This window comes from Oncorhynchus mykiss, chromosome 12 (genome assembly GCF_057628025.1).
Source record: "Oncorhynchus mykiss isolate SJ-2025 chromosome 12, ASM5762802v1, whole genome shotgun sequence".
Taxonomy (NCBI): Eukaryota; Metazoa; Chordata; class Actinopteri; order Salmoniformes; family Salmonidae; genus Oncorhynchus; species Oncorhynchus mykiss.
This window is the reverse complement of record NC_143033.1, coordinates 6,251,282-6,273,575: the sequence shown is the minus strand read 5'-3', so window position 1 is coordinate 6,273,575 and position 22,294 is coordinate 6,251,282. Positions and strand designations below refer to the sequence as shown.

The following is a 22,294-nucleotide window of genomic DNA, read 5'->3' as shown; positions in this document are numbered from 1 at the left end:
ACCGGTCATGCTGGAGGATGTTGCAGGCAGCAGAACGTTCTCCACAGCGTCTCCAGACTGTCACGTCTGTCACATGTGCTCAGTGTGAACCTGCTTTCATCTGTGAAGAGCACAGGGCGCCAGTGGCGAATTTGCCAATCTTGGTGTTCTCTGGCAAATGCCAAACGTCCTGCACGGTGTTGGGCTGTAAGCACAACCCCCACCTGTGGACGTCGAGCCCTCATACCACCCTCATGGAGTCTGTTTCTGACCGTTTGAGCAGACACATGCACATTTGTGGCCAGCTGGAGGTCATTTTGCAGGGCTCTGGCAGTGCCCCTCCCGCTCCTCCTTGCACAAAGGCGGCGGTAGTAGTCCTGCTGCTGGGTTGTTGCCCTCCTACGGCCTCCTCCACATCTCCTGATGTACTGGCCTGTCTCCTGGTAGCGCCTCCATACTCTGGACACTACGCTGACAGACACAGCAAATCTTCTTGCCACAGCGCGCATTGATGTGCCATCCTGGATGAGCTGCACTACCTGAGCCACTTGTGTGGGTTGTAGACTCCGTCTCATGCTACCACTAGAGTGAAAGCACCGGCAGCATTCAAAAGTGACCAAAACATCAGCCAGGAAGCATAGGAACTGAGAAGTGGTCTGTGGTTATCACCTGCAGAACCACTCCTTTATTGGGGGTGTCTTGCTAATGGCCTATAATTTCCACCTGTTGTCTATTCCATTTGCACAACAGCATGTGAAATTTATTGTCAATCAGTGTTGCCTCCTAAGTGGACAGTTTGATTTCACAGAAGTGTGATTGACTTGGAGTTACATTGTGTTGTTTAAGTGTTCCCTTTATTTTTTTGAGCAGTGTATAAATAGTGAAGAGAGCAGGTCCCAAAATGGACCCCTGTGGTACACCTTGATGTACTTCAAGAAATTCATACTTAACCCCATCAATCACGACGGCCTGAGTTCTGTCACTAAGAGAATCGTGAAACCAAGAACAGGTGTCAGAACTCAGGCCTATTTAGGACAACTTGGGCCTCGCTAACCTCGCTAACTCAAGTATGGGACTCGTTAACTCTGGACTGGGTCTCGCTAACTCAGGTCTGGGCCTTGCTAACTCTGGACTGGGCTTCGCTAACTCAGGACTGGGCCTCGCTAACTCAGGACTGGGCCTCGCTAAATTAGATCTGGGTCTCGCTAAATTAGCTCTGGGCCTCGCTAAATCTGGACTGGGCCTCGTTAACTCAGGTCTGCATTTTCCTTTCTCCCTACTAACCTTTGCCCTACTTCCTGTGCCCTCCCTCCAGGCCGAGCTCTAAGGATGATTACAGTATTGACTGATATTGATCCACTGAAGGACCTGTCTGCTCTTCCAATACCTCCTTAATTAAACTGTCTTCCTTTCAAATACCAGGACATCACTGTCAATAAGAATTTGTTATTAACTGACTGGTTAAATAAAGGTAAGGGGGAAAACATTTTTTTTTATTTTTATCAATTGAATAAGCGAATTGACTGAATCCTCAACCCTGGCCTGGCCATGTTCTGTACCATTCAGGTTGAAGCACGCTGGTGTTTAGAAGAGATGTATCTTGTAAAAGTGATCTTGTGCAGCTCAGTTGCTAGAGCCAATGGTCATGGGTTTGATTTCCGCTGGGGCCAATGGTCATGGGTTTGATTTCCGCTGGAGCCAATGGTCATGGGTTTGATTTCCGCTGGGGCCAATGGTCATGGGTTTGATTTCCGCTGGAGCCAATGGTCATGGGTTTGATTTCCGCTGGGGCCAATGGTTATGGGTTTGATTTCCGCTGGGGCCAATGGTTATGGGTTTGATTTCTGCTGGGGCCAATGGTCATGGGTTTGATTTCCGCTGGGGCCAATGGTTATGGGTTTGATTTCTGCTGGGGCCAATGGTTATGGGTTTGATTTCCGCTGGGGCCAATGGTTATGGGTTTGATTTCTGCTGGGGCCAATGGTTATGGGTTTGATTTCCGCTGGGGCCAATGGTCATGGGTTTGATTTCCGCTGGGGCCAATGGTTATGGGTTTGATTTCTGCTGGGGCCAATGGTCATGGGTTTGATTTCCGCTGGGGCCACCCATAAGAAAAATGTATCCACCCATAAATTACCTTGGATAAATGTGTCTGCTAAATGGCGCATATATTATCTCAAGCCTGTGTGTGTGTGCGTGCGTGTGCGTGCGTGCACCTAGACCACAACATACTCATCCAGTTGCGGACGTTGAGAAAGCTCTGCTGGCTGGTGAGGTCGAACATGAGCAGGAAGCCCATGGCATCTCTGAAGAAGGCTGTGGTCAGACTCCTGAACCTGGGAGGGGGTGAGAGACAACAACAGATATTTACCAGCGGCGTTCCGATTTAGAACCCGGGATGGCGACACAGTTGTGACCCAGGTACCAACGGCATTCCAATTTAGAACCCGGGATGGCGACACAGTTGTGACCCAGGTACCAACGGCATTCCAATTTAGAACCCGGGATGGCGACACAGTTGTGACCCAGGTACCAACGGCATTCCAATTTAGAACCCGGGATGGCGACACAGTTGTGACCCAGGTACCAACGGCATTCCAATTTAGAACCCGGGATGGCGACACAGTTGTGACCCAGGTACCAACGGCATTCCAATTTAGAACCTGGGATGGTGACACAGTTGTGACCCAGGTACCAACGGCATTCCAATTTAGAACCTGGGATGGCGACACAGTTGTGACCCAGGTCTCCAGTTTAAAATACCACTATTTTAACCAGGTTTGTTAGTCAGGGCTGGGGAAACATGGGACACCACTCGGCCGAGCACTGGCTTAGGGAAGGTTTGAGAACGGAGATGGCGACAGTTCAATGGGTTTCTGTGCAGCTGATGTAAGAAGGGTTTTATAAATCAATTTGATTTATTTGATTGAGTGATGGCAACATCAGAGTTGTGGTTTCGATTCCCACACGTGTCACGTATACTGAATATATCTCTGTCAATGGTGACAGTTCATTAATGTAGCGTCTAATACATTACCAAGATTGCCAGTGGGGCATCCAGCTCTGCAATGTGATTCAAGGCACAAATTCGTTATGATCTTTCAATTTAGAGAATTGCAAATCTCATTCTGGCAGAGAGAAGGCCCGGTCAGAAATGAAATGAGTTGATGCGTGTGTGTGTGTGTGTGTGTGTGTGTGTGTTCGTGTGTAACATAAACATTACATAATACATACTGATGAGTCATCAAACTATGAGTCAAAGCTTGATAAATGGACTGGCAGCCTTGAATCAACCGCTGCCTCCCAGTGTGTTTATTGTCTCTGATAGCAGAACACAACTTGAATGCATTCCAAATGCCACACTATTCCCTATATAGTGCACTACTTTAGACCAGAGCCCTATGGAACCCTGTTCCCTACATAGTGCACTACTTTAGACCAGAGCCCTATGGAACCCTATTCCCTACATAGTGCACTACTTTAGACCAGAGCCCTATGGAACCCTATTCCCTACATAGTGCACTACTTTAGACCAGAGCCCTATGGAACCCTATTCCCTACATAGTGCACTACTTTAGACCAGAGCCCTATGGAACCCTGTTCCCTACATAGTGCACTACTTTAGACCAGAGCCCAGAACCATCAGTTGTCTGAGAGGAGGTTCAAGGAGATGGAGCCAGTGTTCATTTTGTCAACAAAATAGTGACAAAAATATACGTAAAATACCTATTTTTCAGTGGGAATTGCCGATAGTTTAACTGACTAAATAAAACTAGAACTAATCGAAAAATATTTTTCATTTCAGTTGACTAAAACGAGACGAGACAAAATTATCTCTGACTAAAATCTGACTAGAAGTGGACTGGACAATAGTTTTTTTAAAGATATTTTCCGTGATAAGCACAATTAATATTAGCAGCACTGATGCGCAGCGCTGTTCTGTTCAGCAGTGGACGCCTCACCCTGCACACACAGTCGACATCAGCTGGTGAGCTGCTGGGGAGCAAGCGACGAGTGTGGTTAGACAGGCAGATAGGCTCCGCTCCGGCCCCGATTATACACATCGCGCAGGCGACTCTCTTGCTTCCCCGTAGCGAACCAGTCACCACCAGCCTTTCTAGTTTCCTACCCTTTGCCTGGTTAAGAAACACAAGCTGCTATCAGAAATTAAAAACAATAGCAGCATTGAGTTTAATATTAAATCAGCAGTCTAGCTACGTGTTTTTCTCTCTCTTGAGTATAGAAAAATAGGCCGTCTTAGAATTTGTAGTCTTGTTCAAACCCTCCCACTTTCCTCACTGCATTTCATAGCCAGGTTCTGTAACCAGCGTAGCCAAGTCTCACTATTTTCCTCCGAGAAAACGGTTTGAAATATTACCGTTCACAAGATATGACCCAGAAGACCAGCGCTGCGTTTTTCTTTCTTTCTATCGTGCATTGGCGGGCTGCATTTTACATTCATCAAGCATATCGCGGTTTCTTCTAAAACTAGACTACTTACAAACCAGACGGTTAACCATTTGTTTAGGCTACAACTTTGTTCAGTCATGTTACCTCATTAGCAAGCTATAACTAACAACCTGGGGCGTGTTCAGCAGGACGCAATGTTTTTGGAACGTTCAGATAAGGAATAACGTCATCTCTATTCATGGCATTTCTGGTTGCAACGTTTGAGAACATTTTGCAATCAAACGTGGCCCTTGTAACACTACCAGTAGTCTATATGCAAACATTTGGTGGAACAGAAAGAAAGGAAAAGGGACTGCATACAATTTCACTAAATCCCTTTTTGTCTCTACACTATCTGAGTGGGTAAATAACTCCTCTGACTGGGTTAATAACCCCTCTATATCTGACTGGGTAAATAACACCTCTGACTGGGTAAATAACTCCTCTATAACTGACTGGGTAAATAACCCCTCTATATCTGACTGGGTTAATAACTCCTCTATATCTGGCTGGGTTAATAACCCCTCTATATCTTACTGGGTTAATAACTCCTCTATATCTGACTGGGTAAATAACACCTCTGACTGGGTAAATAACCCCTCTATATCTGACGGGGTTAATAACTCCTCTATATCTGACTGGGTGAATAACTCCTCTATATCTGACTGGGTAAATAACTCCTCTATATCTGACTGGGTTAATAACTCCTCTATATCTGACTGGGTAAATAACTCCTCTATATCTGGGTATATCTGGGGCGGCAGGGTAGCCTAGTGGTTAAAGCGTTGAACTAGTAACCGGAAGGTTGCGAGTTCAAACCCCCGAGCTGACAAGGTACAAATCTGTCGTTCTGCCCCTGAACAGGCAGTTAACCCACTGTTCCCAGGCCGTCATTGAAAATAAGAATTTGTTCTTAACTGACTTGCCTGGTTAAATAAAGGTAAAATAAAAAAATAAAAATAAAAATCTGACTGGGTAAATAACCCCTCTATATCTGACTGGGTAAATAACTCCTCTATATCTGACTGGGTAAATAACCCCTCTATATCTGACTGGGTTAATAACCCCTCTGACTGGGTAAATAACCCCTCTATATCTGACTGGGTAAATAACTCCTCTATATCTGACTGGGTAAATAACTCCTCTATATCTGACTGGGTAAATAACTCCTCTATATCTGACTGTGTAAATAACCCCTCTATACCTGACTGGGTAAATAACTCCTCTGACTGGGTTAATAACTACTCTATGTCTGACTGGGTAAATAACCCCTCTGACTGGTTAAATAACCCCTCTGACTGGGTAAATAACTCCTCTATATCTGACTGGGTAAATAACTCCTCTGTATCTGACTGGGTTAATAACTCCTCTATATCTGACTGGGTAAATAACCCCTCTATATCTGACTGGGTAAATAACCCCTCTATATCTAACTGGGTTAATTACTCCTCTGACTGGGTAAATAACTCCTCTATATCTGACTGGCTAAATAACCCCTCTGACTGGGTAAATAACCCCTCTATATCTGACTGGGTAAATAACCCCTCTATATCTGACTGGGTTAATAACCCCTCTATATCTGACTGGGTTAATAACTCCTCTATATCTGACTGGGTTAATAACTCCTCTATATCTGACTGGGTAAATAACCCCTCTATATCTGACTGGGTAAATAACTCCTCTATATCTGACTGGGTAAATAACTCCTCTATATCTGACTGGGTAAATAACTCATCTGACTGGGTAAATAACCCCTCTATATCTGACTGGGTAAATAACTCCTCTATATCTGACTGGGTAAATAACTCCTCTATATCTGACTGGGTTAATAACTCCTCTATATCTGACTGAGTAAATAACTCCTCTGACTGGGTAAATAACCCCTCTATATCTGACTGGGTAAATAACTCCTCTATATCTGACTGGGTAAATAACTCCTCTGACTGGGTTAATAACTCCTCTGACTGGGTTAATAACTCCTCTGACTGGGTTAATAACTCCTCTGACTGGGTTAATAACTCCTCCATATATGACTGGGTAAATAACTCCTCTATATCTGACTGGGTTAATAACTCCTCTATATCTGACTGGGTAAATAACCCCTCTATATCTGACTGAGTTAATAACTCATCTGACTGGGTTAATAACTCCTCTGACTGGGTTAATAACTCCTCTATATCTGACTGGGTAAATAACTCCTCTATATCTGACTGGGTAAATAACCCCTCTGGGTTAATAACAAAAGTTGTTTAGACGCCTCATTGTTAAGACTTGTTAAGGCTTGTTAAGGCTTGTTAAGGCTTGTTAAGACTTGTTAAGGCTTGTTAAGGCTTGTTAAGATGCTGTGAAGACGCCTCATTGTTAAGGCTTGTTAAGGCTTGTTAAGGCTTGTTAAGATGCTGTGAAGACGCCTCATTGTTAAGGCGTGTTAAGGCTTGTTAAGACTTGTTAAGACTTGTTAAGATGTTGTGAAGACGCCTCATTGTTAAGGCTTGTTAAGGCTTGTTAAGACTTGTTAAGACTTGTTAAGATGCTGTGAAGACGCCTCATTGTTAAGGCTTGTTAAGGCTTGTTAAGACTTGTTAATGCTTGTTAAGGCTTGTTAAGGCTTGTTAAGATGCTGTGAAGACGCCTCATTGTTAAGGCTTGTTAAGGCTTGTTAAGACTTGTTAAGATGCTGTGAAGACGCCTCATTGTTAAGGCTTGTTAAGGCTTGTTAAGACTTGTTAAGGCTTGTTAAGATGCTGTGAAGACGCCTCATTGTTAAGGCTTGTTAAGGCTTGTTAAGACTTGTTAAGATGCTGTGAAGACGCCTCATTGTTAAGGCTTGTTAAGGCTTGTTAAGACTTGTTAAGGCTTGTTAAGGCTTGTTAAGGCTTGTTAAGATGTGGGAAGACGCCTCATTGTTAAGGCTTGTTAAGATGTTGTGAAGACGCCTCATTGTTAAGGCTTGTTAAGGCTTGTTAAGACTTGTTAAGACTTGTTAAGATGCTGTGAAGACGCCTCATTGTTAAGGCTTGTTAAGGCTTGTTAAGACTTGTTAAGGCTTGATAAGATGCTGTGAAGACGCCTCATTGTTAAGGCTTGTTAAGGCTTGTTAAGACTTGTTAAGGCTTGTTAAGGCTTGTTAAGATGCCGTGAAGACGCCTCATTGTTAAGGCTTGTTAAGGCTTGTTAAGACTTGTTAAGATGCTGTGAAGACGCCTCATTGTTAAGGCTTGTTAAGGCTTGTTAAGACTTGTTAAGGCTTGTTAAGATGTTGTGAAGACGCCTCATTGTTAAGGCTTGTTAAGACTTGTTAAGATGCTGTGAAGACGCCTCATTGTTAAGGCTTGTTAAGGCTTGTTAAGGCCTTGCAGAACTACAAGGGTCATTCTCACAAGGTAAGTGGGGAGTGATACCGTTGTGAGAGCTTGAGATATACAGTAGTTGAAACAAAACATCAAGCTACACAACTGAATGGCAGCAGTGGTTTCATCAACGCTTTCATGTTAAGCGAAGCTGGGTAAGATAGGATATTCCTACGACCACCCTATCTTTATAATGCATTATAGGCACATTTGTAACATTTTATGAGCTACATGTACATGCATGAGGATGCAGTTCCAGTACCTCTCCTGTCCAGCCGTATCCCAGAGCTGGAGGTGAACTTTAAAGGTCTTCCCTGTGGTTCCATTGGGGCCCGACGCTGTGTACACCTGAAACACACATGGGCACATACAGGGTGAGGAACACACCCGACACACACAGGGTGAGGAACACACCCGACACACACAGGGTGAGGAACACACCCGACACACACAGGGTGAGGAACACACCCAACACATACAGGGTGAGAAACACACCGACACACACAGGGTGAGGAACACACACCCTGACACACACAGGGTGAGAAACACACACCGACACACACAGGGTGAGGAACACACACCCAACACACACAGGGTGAGGAACACTCACCGACACACACAGGGTGAGAAGCACACCCGACACACACAGGGTGAGGAACACACACCCTGACACACACAGGGTGAGAAACACACCCGACACACACAGGGTGAGAAGCACACCCGACACACACAGGGTGAGAAACACACACCCCGACACACACAGGGTGAGAAGCACACCCGACACACACAGGGTGAGGAACACACACCCTGACACACACAGGGTGAGAAGCACACCCGACACACACATGGTGAGAAGCACACACCCTGACACACACAGGGTGAGAAACACACACCCTGACACACACAGGGTGAGAAACACCCTGACACACACAGGGTGAGGAACACACACCCAACACACAAATCGACAGTTCTACGTTAGCTAAACCGCTAAATCTACAGATCTACGTTAGCTAAACCGCTAAATATACAGATCTATGTTAGCTAAACCGCTAAATCGACAGATCTACGTTAGCTAAGTCACTAAATCGACAGATCTACGTTAGCTAAGTCACTAAATCGACAGATCTACGTTAGCTAAGTCACTAAATTTACAGCGCTAAGCTACTCAGGCGCCTAGCTTTGTAAACAGAAAGGAAACAAACTGTGTTTAGACATCTCACTGGTACTGTTATCAGAAAAGGAACAACAGAGACTTTACTAAAACAGTATCATCCTGGGGAGGAAATTATTTGGCTGCAGAATCCAAAGAAAATACTGTAACAAAAACCAACATGAACAGATAAAACCAACATGAACAGATAAAACCAACATGAACAGATACAACAGACATGAACAGATACAATAAACATGCTCATAGTAAGTGAATGAGTAGCAGCGTTATAGGGACATGGGAGAATAGGAACATGGGAGAATAGGAACATGGGAGAATAGGAACATGGGAGAATAGGAACATGGGAGAATAGGGACATGGGAGAATAGGGACATGGGAGAATAGGAACATGGCAGGATAGGAACATGGGAGAATATGTACATGGGAGAATAGGTGCATGGGAGGATAGGAGCATGGGAGAATAGGTGCATGGGAGAATAGGTACATGGGAGAATAGGAACATGGGAGAATAGGTGCATGGGAGAATAGGAACATGGGAGAATAGGTGCATGGGAGAATAGGTACATGGGAGAATAGGAACATGGGAGAATTGGAACATGGGAGAATAGGTACATGGGAAAATAGATGCATGGGAGAATAGGTACATGGGAGAATAGGAACATGGGAGAATAGGTGCATGGGAGAATAGGTACATGGGAGAATAGGTGCATGGGAGAATAGGTACATGGGAGAATAGGTGCATGGGAGAATAGGTACATGGGATAATATGTGCATGGGAGAATAGGAGCATGGGAGAATAGGAACATGGGAGGATAGGAACATGGGAGAATAGGAGCATGGGAGAATATAAACATGGGACAATAGGAACATGGGAGGATAGGAACATGGGAGACTAGGAACATGATGGGAGAATAGGAACATGGTAGAATAGGAACATGGGAGAATAGGAACATGGGAGGATAGGAACATGGGAGAATAGGAACATGGGAGAATAGGTAAATGTTAGAATAGGTAAATGGGAGGATAGGAACATGGGAGGATAGGGACATGGGAGGATAGGGACATGGAAGAATAGGAACATGGGAGGATAGGAACATGGGAGGATAGGAACTGTGCAGTGGTGAGGGAAGGAAAATCGTAAGACTAAATATTGACTAAAATTCATTTTCTTTCCATTCGCCTACTTTTGGCCCTATGAGCACTAGAGATAGTAATAACATGCTTTAGTGACAACTAGCCCAGCGTTTCCCAAACTAGGTCCTCGGGACCCCAAAATAGTGCTTTTTTTTTAAATGTTATCCCCCCCTAACATTACACAGCTGATTGAAATTATCATAGCTTGATGATTAGTTGATTATGTTTTATTTATTTATTTATTTCACCTTTATTTAACCAGGTAGGCTAGTTGAGAACAAGTTCTCATTTACAACTGCGACCTGGCCAAGATAAAGCATAGCAGTGTGAACAGACAACACAGAGTTACACATGGAGTAAACAATAGACAAGTCAATGACACAGTAGAAAAAAAAGAGAGTCTATATACATTGTGTGCAAAAGGCATGAGGAGGTAGGAGAATAATTTCCATTTAGCAGATTAACACTGGAGTGATAAATGATCAGATGGTCATGTACAGATAGAGATACTGGTGTGCAAAAGAGCAGAAAAGTAAATAAATAAAAACAGTATGGGGATGAGGTAGGTAAATTGGGTGGGCTATTTTTTGTACAGCTGTATTTTGTACAGCTGCAGCGATCGGTTAGCTGCTCAGATAAGCAGATGTTTGAAGTTGGTGAGGGAGATAAAAGTCTCCAACTTCAGCGATTTTTGCAATTCGTTAGAATCGGCTGTGCAGTGTTAAGGCAGAGAAAAATAAAGTACACACCTTGGTGTTCCCGAGGACCAAGTTCGGGTATTTCGCATTCATGGACATTACAAAGATATTAGCATTTAGCGTTGCATATAATCAATGCGGTGCCTGTTCATTTATAATCAAATCTCAGCCTACTTCAACTTCGCCAAACGGATGATGATTTAACAAAAGCACATTCGCGAAAAAAACACAATCAATGTACAAATGTACCAAACCATAAACATCAATGCCTTTGTAACAGTACAAGTTTAGACCGTCCCCTCACCCATACCCGGGCGCGAACCAGGGACCTTCTGCACACATCAACAACTGACACCTACGAAGCGTCGTTACCCATCGCTCCACAAAAGCCGCGGCCCTTGCAGAGCAAGGGGAACTACTACTTCAAGGTCTCAGAGCAAGTGACGTCACTGATTGAAACGCTATTTAGCGCCCACGCTAACTAAGCTAGCCGTTTCACATCCGTTACACCTTTCTTAAAATCAATACACAGAAGTATATTTTTTGAAACCTGCATATTTAGTTAAATGAAATGCATGTTAGCAGGCAATATTAACTAGGCAAATTGTGTCACTTCAAGCAGAGTCAGGGTATATGCAGCAGTTTGGGCCGCCTGGCTCGTTGCGAACTCTGTGAAGACCATTTCTTTCTAACAAAAAACGTAATTCATTTGCCCGAAATTTACATAATTATGAAATAACATTGAAGGTTGTACAATGTAACAGGAATATTTAGACTTATGGATGCCACCCGTTAGATAAAATACGGAGCGGTTCCGTATTTCACTGAAATAATAAATGTTTTGTTTTTTAAATTATCGTTTCTGAATTTGACCATATTAATGACCTAAGGCACGTATTTCTGTGTGTTTATTATATTATAATTAAGTCTATGATTTGATATTTGATAGAGCAGTCTGACTGAGCGGTGGTAGGCAGCAGCAGGCTCGTAAGCATTCATTCAAACAGCACATTCCTGCGTTTGCCAGCAGCTCTTAGCAATGCTTGAAGCACAGCGCTGTTTATGACTTCAAGCCAATCAACTCCTGAGATTAGGCAGGCAATACTAAAGTGCCTATAAGAACATCCAATAGTCAAAGGAATATGAAATACAAATGGTATAGAAAGATAGAAATAGTCCTATAATTCCTATAATAACTACCTAAAACTTCTTAACTGGGAATATTGACGACTCATGTTAAAAGGAACCACCAGCTTTCATATGTTCTCATGTTCTGAGTAGGGAACTGAAACGTTAGCTTTTTTACATGTGTCGTGGAAATTTCCTCTATTTACCAAATCATGGGAGCAAACCACAACACAAGTCAGAGTTAGTTATCAAAGTCCATCTTTAATTATATGAGCTCTATCACAACCCTGTGACTCTCAGATCGATTCAGTGTCTAACCATGAATTCTCTGAGAGCCCCTTCCACATTTCAAATGAGGTCCTTTATAGCAAAGACACACACAGGATAAGACAGCATCGGCATAATTCATCGTTCAGCTTTGTCTCCTTACTCAAACCCCAGAACCATAAACCAACCCTCCATATCAACAGGCATTTATCAAATTGTCATTTAGATACAACCAACTCTAAATACAACCAATCCTGGACAAACTCACGGAGAGGATAGAATGATTCCAGACACTGCCATCCTCCTTTCCCCGATGGGAAAAGTAAGGACACAGACACAGTGGAGCAAAATATATGTTTACACATGATGATACTTTGACCTCTCCCCTCTCTCTAGCCCAAACAACTTAGTCTTGACATAGAACAGATACTGCAACCCTGCCACAGTATTATACAAAAATAACATTCTTGATGAGAAGTAATTTACAAACATATGATGAATATAAAACATCTCACATATGTTACCAACAAATTCTGATTCTTCCACAACACATGACACATATTGTACTTTTACTTTCTTCTCCAACACTGTGTTTTTGCATTATTTAAACCAAATTGAACATGTTTCATTATTTATTTGAGACTAAATTGATTTTATTTATGTATTATATAAAGTTAAAACAAAAGTGTTCATTGTTCATTCAATATTGTTGTCATTGTCATTATTGCAAAAATAGCAATAAAAATCAGCCGATTAATCCGAATCCAATAATCGGTATCGGTATCGGCTTTGAAAAATCATAATCGGTCGACCTCTAGTTAGAACCCATATGCTGTGGTCTGTGTCTGTCTGCAGGAGATGCATCAATGAGCTATCATCAAGCCATCACTGAGGTACTGTATGCAAAAGCAGCGTCATTATCCACTTTGCTTCTGCGTCACAGGATACAGTCTCATTGGTGGTCCTACTGGTTGTATACCAGATTAAGTCTCATTGGTGGTCCTACTGGTTGTATACCAGATTAAGTCTCATTGGTGGTCCTACTGGTTGATCTACCCTTCCCCTCCTCTCAGAGGTTTATCTTCTCCCATTAATTCAACTATACAGCTACCCTTCCCCTCCTCTCAGAGGTTTATCTTCTCCCATTAATTCAACTATACAGCTACCCTTCCTCTCCTCTCCCCTGACCATCTCTAAACAGCCCAGTAACTCAGTTTAACACGGATGAATCTTAGAGAAAGCGACTGGCTGCAAACCGATTCTCCACGCTCCACCCTCCCTGCCCTAAAACAGCAACCTCTCGTTTTGAAAAAGGCATAGATATGTCAGAAACATTTATTATACTGTCGAAATTGACTATAAAGTGTACATAGGATAATTCTGGTCATAAAGTCAGTCTCGTCCAAAAATGAGAGTTGTGAGATAGGAAAAAATGTTATGCAATGTAATGAAGAGTAGCGTAACTTAATGAAGAGTACCGTAACTTAATGAAGAGTACCGTAATGTAATGAAGAGTACCGTAATGTAATGAAGAGTACCGTAATGTAATGAAGAGTACCGTAACTTAATGAAGAGTACCGTAATGTAATGAAGAGTACCGTAATGTAATGAAGAGTACCGTAATGTAATGAAGAGTACCGTAACTTAATGAAGGGTACCGTCATGTAATGAAGAGTACCGTAACTTAATGAAGAGTACCGTAATGTAATGAAGAGTACCGTAACTTAATGAAGAGTACCGTCATGTAATGAAGAGTACCGTAACTTAATGAAGAGTACCGTAATGTAATGAAGAGTACCGTAATGTAATGAAGAGTACCGTAACTTAATGAAGAGTACCGTAACATAATGAAGAGTACCGTCATGTAATGAAGAGTACCGTAATGTAATGAAGAGTACCGTAACTTAATGAAGAGTACCGTAATGTAATGAAGAGTACCGTAACTTAATGAAGAGTACCGTCATGTAATGAAGAGTACCGTAATGTAATGAAGAGTACCGTCATGTAATGAAGAGTACCGTAACTTAATGAAGAGTACCTTAATGTAATGAAGAGTACCGTAATGTAATGAAGAGTACCGTAACATAATGAAGAGTACCGTCATGTAATGAAGAGTACCGTAACTTAATGAAGAGTACCGTAATGTAATGAAGAGCACCGTAACTTAATGAAGAGTACCGTCATGTAATGAAGAGTACCGTCATGTAATGAAGAGTACCGTAATGTAATGAAGAGTACCGTAATGTAATGAAGAGTACCGTAACTTAATGAAGAGTACCGTAATGTAATGAAGAGTACCGTAATGTAATGAAGAGTACCGTAACTTAATGAAGAGTACCGTAACATAATGAAGAGTACCGTCATGTAATGAAGAGTACCGTAATGTAATGAAGAGTACCGTAACTTAATGAAGAGTACCGTAATGTAATGAAGAGTACCGTAACTTAATGAAGAGTACCGTAATGTAATGAGGAGTACCGTAACTTAATGAAGAGTACCGTCATGTAATGAAGAGTACCGTAATGTAATGAAGAGTACCGTAACTTAATGAAGAGTACCGTACTGTAATGAAGAGTACCGTAACTTAATGAAGAGTACCGTCATGTAATGAAGAGTACCGTAATGTAATGAAGAGTACCGTAACTTAATGAAGAGTACCGTAATGTAATGAAGAGTACCGTAACTTAATGAAGAGTACCGTCATGTAATGAAGAGTACCGTAATGTAATGAAGAGTACCGTAACTTAATGAAGAGTACCGTAATGTAATGAAGAGTACCGTAACTTAATGAAGAGTACCGTAATGTAATGAAGAGTACCGTAATGTAATGAAGAGTACCGTAACTTAATTAATGAAGAGTACCGTAATGTAATGAAGAGTACCGTAATGTAATGAAGCGTACCGTAACTTAATGAAGAGTACCGTAATGTAATGAAGAGTACCGTAACTTAATGAAGAGTACCGTAATGTAATGAAGAGTACCGTAACTTAATGAAGAGTACCGTAATGTAATGAAGAGTACCGTAACATAATGTAATGAAGAGTACCGTAACGTTATGAAGAGTACCGTAACATAATGAAGAGTACCGTAATGTAATGAAGAGTACCGTAATGTAATGAAGAGTACTACCCATAGTCTATATAATGGCTACCCATAGTCTATATAATGGCTACCCATAGTCTATATAATGGCTACCCATAGTCTATATAATGGCTACCCATAGTCTATATAATGACTACCCATAGTCTATATAATGGCTACCCATAGTCTATATAATGACTACCCATAGTCTATATAATGACTACCCATAGTCTATATAATGACTACCCATAGTCTATATAATGACTACCCATAGTCTATATAATGACTACCCATAGTCTATATAATGACTACCCATAGTCTATATAATGACTACCCATAGTCTATATAATGACTTCCCATACCCAGAGTCTATATAATGGCTACCCATTGTCTACATAATAACTACCCATTGTCTACATAATGACTACCCATAGTCTATGTAATGACCACCCATAGTCTATATAATGGCTACCCATTGTCTACAGAATGACTACCCATAGCCTATGTAATGACTACCCATAGTCTATGTAATGACTACCCATAGCCTATAACAGAGAATAGAGTGGAATATCTCTGTGAGCTTCCTGCAAAATGAGGTTTATGACACAAGACAACATATTGTTTAACCAGATAGGTCCTGTGGGTTTAAATACTCCTGATAGTGAAGCCTGTACCCTGAAGCCTGTTCCCAGTAGCTGATGTTGTCAGCTCAGCGACCATTAATTCTAGTCTGTAGTCTGTAGACTCTAGTCTGTAGCCTCTAGTCTGTAGCTTGTAGCCTCTAGCCTGTAGTCTGTAGTCTGTAGTCTGTAGCCTGTAGTCTGTAGCCTGTAGTCTGTAGCCTGTAGTCTGTAGCCTGTAGCCTGCAGCTTGTTGCCTCTAGCCTGTAGTCTGTAGCCTGTAGCCTCTAGCCTGCAGCCTGTGGCCTGAAGCCTGGTGCATCTAGCCTGAAGCCTGTAGCCTGTGGCCTGAAGCCTGGTGCCTCTAGCCTGAAGCCTGGTGCCTCTAGCCTGAAGCCTGTATTCTGTGGCCTTAAGCCTGGTGCCTCTAGCCTGAAGCCTGGTGCCTATAGCCTGAAGCCTGGTGCCTCTAGCCTGGTGCCTCTAGCCCGAAGCCTGGTGCCTCTAGCCTGAAGCCTGGTGCCTCTAGCCTGAAGCCTGGTGCCTCTAGCCTGAAGCCTGTACCCTGAAGCCTGTTCCCAGTAGCTGATGTTGTCAGCTCAGAGACCATGAATTCTAAAATACACAGTGGATAGTGGAATGAGGCTGATCAAAATGAGCAACTGTAGGAAACTACGTGAATTCTATTATGCTTACTGTATGAAATTAAAGTGAGCATTCAGACCAGCCTTACTGACTGAACTATTCAGACCAGCCTTACTGACTGAACTATTCAGACCAGCCTTACTGACTGAACTATTCAGACCAGCCTTACTGACTGAACTATTCAGACCAGTCTTACTGACTGAACTATTCAGACCAGTCTTACTGACTGAACTATTCTGATCAGCCTTACTGACTGAACTATTCAGACCAGCCTTACTGACTGAACTATTCAGACCAGCCTTACTGACTGAACTATTCAGACCAGCCTTACTGACTGAACTATTCAGACCAGTCTTACTGACTGAACTATTCAGACCAGTCTTACTGACTGAACTATTCTGATCAGCCTTACTGACTGAACTATTCAGACCAGCCTTACTGACTGAACTATTCAGACCAGCCTTACTGACTGAACTATTCTGATCAGCCTTACTGACTGAACTATTCAGACCAGCCTTACTGACTGAACTATTCAGACCAGCCTTACTGACTGAACTATTCAAATCAAATCAAATGTATTTATATAGCCCTTCGTACATCAGCTGATATCTCAAAGTGCTGTACAGAAACCCAGCCTAAAACCCCAAACAGCAAGCAATGCAGGTGTAGAAGCACGGTGGTTAGGAAAAACTCCCTAGAAAGGCCAAAACCTAGGAAGAAACATAGAGAGGAACCAGGCTATATGGGGTGGCCAGTCCTCTTCTGGCTGTGCCGGGTGGAGATTGTAACAAGACCAGCCTTACTGACTGAACTATTCAGACCAGCCTTACTGACTGAACTATTCAGACCAGTCTTACTGACTGAACTATTCAGATCGGCCTTACTGATTGAGCTAAACTACATGAGGATACTCACCACTCTCTTTACTTTTGTTGACAGAGGAAGGAAGGAAGGAAGGAAGGAAGGAAGGAAGGAAGGAAAGGAAAGGAGGATACACACCACTCTTTTGTGTGTGTGTGTGTGTGTGTGTGTGTGTGTGTGTGTGTGTGTGTGTGTGTGTAGCGTTACTCACCACTCTCTTTTCCCTGAAGTCTATTCCCACTGTGGTGATGAACTTGGGGTTGAACTTGTTGTCCGTGTATCTATAGATGAAAGTGGTATTAATATAATTTGTCTGTGTAAGATACGATAAGATAGTACTTTATTAATCCCCTGAAGGATTTGTTTTTACCAGCCGATACATACATTACCATCCATACATTACCATTAATACATACATTACCATTAATACATACATTACCAATAATACATACATTACCATTAATACATACATTACCAATAATACATACATTACCATTAATACATACATTACCATTAATACATACATTAATACATACATTACCATTAATACATACATGACCAATAATACATACATTACCATTAATACATACATTACCATTAATACATACATTACCATTAATTAATACATTACCAATAGTACAGAAATGACCAATAATAGATACATTACCATTAATACATACATTAATACATACATTACCATTAATGCATACATTACCATTAATACATTACCATTAATACATACATTACCAATAATACATACATTACCATTAATACATAACCAATAATACATACATTACCATTAATACATACATTAATACATACATTACCATTAATACATGCATTACCATTAATACATACATGACCAATAATACATACATTACCATGAATTAATACATTACCAATAGTACAGAAATGACCAATAATACATACATTACCATTAATACATACATTACCATTAATACATACATTACCATTAATACATACATTACCATTCATACATACATTACCATTCATACATACATTACAACTAATGCATACATTACCATTAATACATACATTACCATTCATACATAAATGACCATTCATACATACATACATTACCATTCATACATACATGACCATTAATACATACATTGCCATTAATACATACATTACCAATAATACATACTTTACCATTAATATATACATTACCATTAATACGTACATTACCAATAAATACATAGCATAGCAAATACAAACATTACCATGAATACATACATTACCATTAATACATACATTACCATTAATACGTGCATTGCCATTAATACATACATTACCATTAATACATACATTACCATTAATACATACATTACCATTAATACGTACATTACCATTAATATGTACATTACCATTCAGACATAGCAAATACATACATTACCATTAATACATACACTACCATTAATGCATTCATTACCATTAATATGTACATTACCATTAATATGTACATTACCATTCATACCTAGCAAATACACACACAGCACATCACCAATGCATATTCAAAGAAAGGTGCTCATGGAAGTACTTGTATAGAAAGGTAATGTAATCATATATACACAGTACGAGTCAAAAGTTTGGACACACCTACTTATTCCAGGGTTTTTCTTTATTTTTAGCTATTTTCTGCTTTGTAGAATAATAGTGAAGACATCAAAACTATGAAATAACACATATGGAATCATGTAGTAACCAAAAAAGTGTTAAACACATCATAATATATTTTAGATTTTAGATTTTTTTAAGTTGCCACCCTTTGCCTCCACGACAGCTTTGCACACTCTTGGCATTCTCTCAACCAGCTTCAACTTGAATGCTTTTCCAACAGTCTTGAAGGAGTTCCCACATATGCTGAGAAGTTGTTGGCTGCTTTTCCTTCACTCTACAGTTCAACTCATCCCAAACCATCTCAATTGTGTTGAGGTTGGGTGATTGTGGAGGCCAGGTCATCTGATACAGCGCTCCATCACTCTCCTTGGTCAAATAGCGCTTACACAGCTTGGAGGGGTGTTTTGGGTCATTGTCCTGTGGAAAATACACTAAGTGCAAACTAGATGGGATGGCGTATCGCTGCAGAACGCTGTGGTGGCCAGGAAGAAGAAGAGGCCTGCTTGGGACAAGAAACACGAGCAATGGACAGTAGACCAGAGGAAATATGTATTTTGGTCTGATGAGCCCAAATTTGAGATGTTTGGTTCCAACCGCCGTGTCTTTGTGAGATGCAGAGTAGGTGTACGGATGATCTCCACATGTGTGTTTCCCACCGTGAAGCATGGAGGTGGTGGTGTGATGGTGTGGGGATGCTTTGTTGGTGACACTGTCGGGGATTTATTTAGAATTCAAGACACACTTAACCAGCATGGTGTCCTTTAGTAGTGTTTTTTTTGTGTGCAATATTTCAACCATGAAGGCCTGATTCACACAGTCTCCTCTGAACAGTTGATTTTGAGATGTGTCTGTTACTTTAACTCGTTGAAGCATTTACTTGGGCTGCAATTTCTGAGGCTGGTAACTCTAATGAACTTATTCTCTGCGGCGGTCCTCATGAGAGACAGTTTCATCATAGCGCTAGATGTTTTATTTGCAGCTGCACTTGAAGAAACTTTCAAAGTTCTTGACTGACCTTCATGTCTTAAAGTAATGATGGACTGTCGTTATATATGTTGTTATACAGTGGGGCAAAAAAGTATTTAGTCAACCACCAATTGTGCAAGTTCTCCCACTTAAAAAGATGATAGAGGCCTGTAATTTTCATCATCGGTACACTTCAACTATGACAGACAAAATGAGGGAAACAAATCCAGAAAATCACATTGTTGTCACGCCCTGACCATAGTTTACTTTGTATTTTCTATGTTTTGATTGGTCAGGGTGTGATCTGAGTGGGCATTCTATGTTACATGTCTAGTTTGTCTAGTTCTATGTTCGGCCTGATATGGTTCTCAATCAGAGGCAGGTGTTCGTCATTGTCTCTGATTGGGAACCATATTTAGGTAGCCTGGGTTTCACTGTGTGTTTGTGGGTGATTGTTCCTGTCTATGTGTTTTCACCAGATAGGCTGTTTAGGTTTTCGTTACGTTTATTGTTTTTGTACTGATTCGTGTTTAACGTTTGTTCATTAAAACATGGATCGCAATCTACACGCTGCATTTTGGTCCGACTATCCTTCTCACGAAGAAAACCGTTACAGAATCACCCACCACAAAAGGACCAAGCAGCGTGTCAACAGGCAGGAGCAGCGCGAGGAGACGCGCAATAAGGATTTCTGGACATGGGAGGAAATCCTCGACGGGAGAGGACCCTGGGCTAAACCAGGGGAGTGTAGCCGCACTAAGGTGCAGCGGGAGAAGAAACAACAGGAACAGCCCAAGGAGGAGTACAGTATGGAGTATACTACTTGGGAGGAGATCGACAGGTGGGCGGCCGACCCAGGGAGAGTGCCGGAGCCCGCCTGGGATTCGCTGGAGCAGTGCGAGGAAGGTTACCGTAGAATGGAGGCGGTGAAAGCAGAGAGGCGCTGGTATGAGAAGGCAGCTCGGCGACGCGGATGGAAGCTTGAGAGGCAGCCCCAAAAATTTCTTGGGGGGGGGCTAACAGGGAGTATGGCTATGCCAGGTAGGAGACCTGGGCAGACTCCCTGTGCTTACCGGGGGGCTAGAGAGACCGGACAGGCACCGTGTTATGCAGTGGTGCGCACGGTGTCTCCAGTGCGGGTGCATAGCCCGGTGCGGTATATTCCAGCTCCGCGTGTCTGCCGGGCTAGATTGAGCGTCGAGCCTAATGCCATGAAGCCGGCTCTACGCAGCTGGTCCCCAGTGCGTCTCCTTGGGCCGGTTTACATGGCACCAGCCTTGCGCTCGGTGTCTCCGGTTCGCCTGCATAGTCCAGTGCGGGCTATTCCACCTCGCCGCACTGGCAGGGCGACCGTGAGCATTCAACCAGGGAAGGTTGGGCAGGCTCGGTGCTCAAGAGCTCCAGTGCGCCTGCACGGTCCGGTTTTTCCAGTACCACCTCCACACCCCAGCCCTCCGGTAGCAGCTCCCCGCACCAGGCTTCCTGTGCGTGTCCTCGGCCCAGTACCACCAGTGCCAGCACCACGCATCAGGCCTACAGTGCGCCTCGCCTGTCCAGCGCTGTCGGAGCCCTCCTCCTCTCCAGCGTTGTCGGAGTCTCCCGCCTGTTTAGCGCTGTTAGAGCCTTCCTTCTCTACAGCGCTGCCGGAGTCTCCCGCCTGTTCAGAACTGCCAGTTAGCATAGAGCTGCCAGTTAGCATAGAGCTGCCAGTTAGCATAGAGCTGCCAGTTAGCATAGAGCTGCCAGTTAGCATAGAGCTGCCAGTTAGCATAGAGCTGCCAGTTAGCTTAGAGCTGCCAGTTAGCAAGGAGCTGCCAGTCTGCATGGAGCTGCCAGTCTGCAAGGAGCCGCCAGAGCTGCCAGTCTGCAGGATGCCGCCAAAGCTGCCAGTCTGCAAGGAGCCGCCAGAGCTGCCAGTCTGCAAGGAGCCGCCAGAGCTGCCAGTTAGCATGGAGCAGCCAGGGCCGCCAGTCAGCATGGAGCAGCCAGGGCCGCCAGTCAGCATGGAGCAGCCAGGGCCGCCAGTCAGCATGGAGCAGCCAGTCAGCATGGAGCAGCCAGTCAGCATGGAGCAGCCAGAGCAGCCAGTCAGCATGGAGCAGCCAGAGCTGCCAGTCAGCATGGAGCAGCCAGTCAGCATGGAGCAGCCAGAGCTACCAGTCATCATGGAGCAGCCAGAGCAGTCTGCCAGCATGGAGCAGCCAGAGCTGTCAGTCAGCATGGAGCAGCCAGAGCAGCCAGTCTGTGTCGACCAGTCTCTTCCAGATCTGCCAGTCGTCCAGACTCTTCCAGATCTGCCAGTC

The 22,294-nt window shown here is 42.9% G+C and overlaps 1 protein-coding gene across 7 annotated transcripts in view; it reads right to left on the bottom strand.

Annotated features, from left to right (window-relative positions):
- LOC110536882 (ras-related protein Rab-27B) overlaps window positions 1-22,294 on the bottom strand; it is an 88,676-nt gene that overhangs the window by 6,653 nt on the left and 59,729 nt on the right. For 6 of the 7 annotated variants that reach the window (XM_036936784.2, XM_090191571.1, XM_036936785.2 and 3 more), the window contains 3 exons: window positions 17,596-17,665; window positions 8,041-8,126; window positions 2,212-2,315 (listed from right to left, as the gene is read on the bottom strand). In XM_036936784.2, coding sequence (XP_036792679.2) covers window positions 2,212-2,315; window positions 8,041-8,126; window positions 17,596-17,665 — 260 coding nt within the window. Of the gene's footprint in view, window positions 1-2,211; window positions 2,316-4,357; window positions 4,517-8,040; window positions 8,127-17,595; window positions 17,666-22,294 lie in introns of those variants that run through there. The other variant, XM_090191573.1, reaches the window with a different exon arrangement.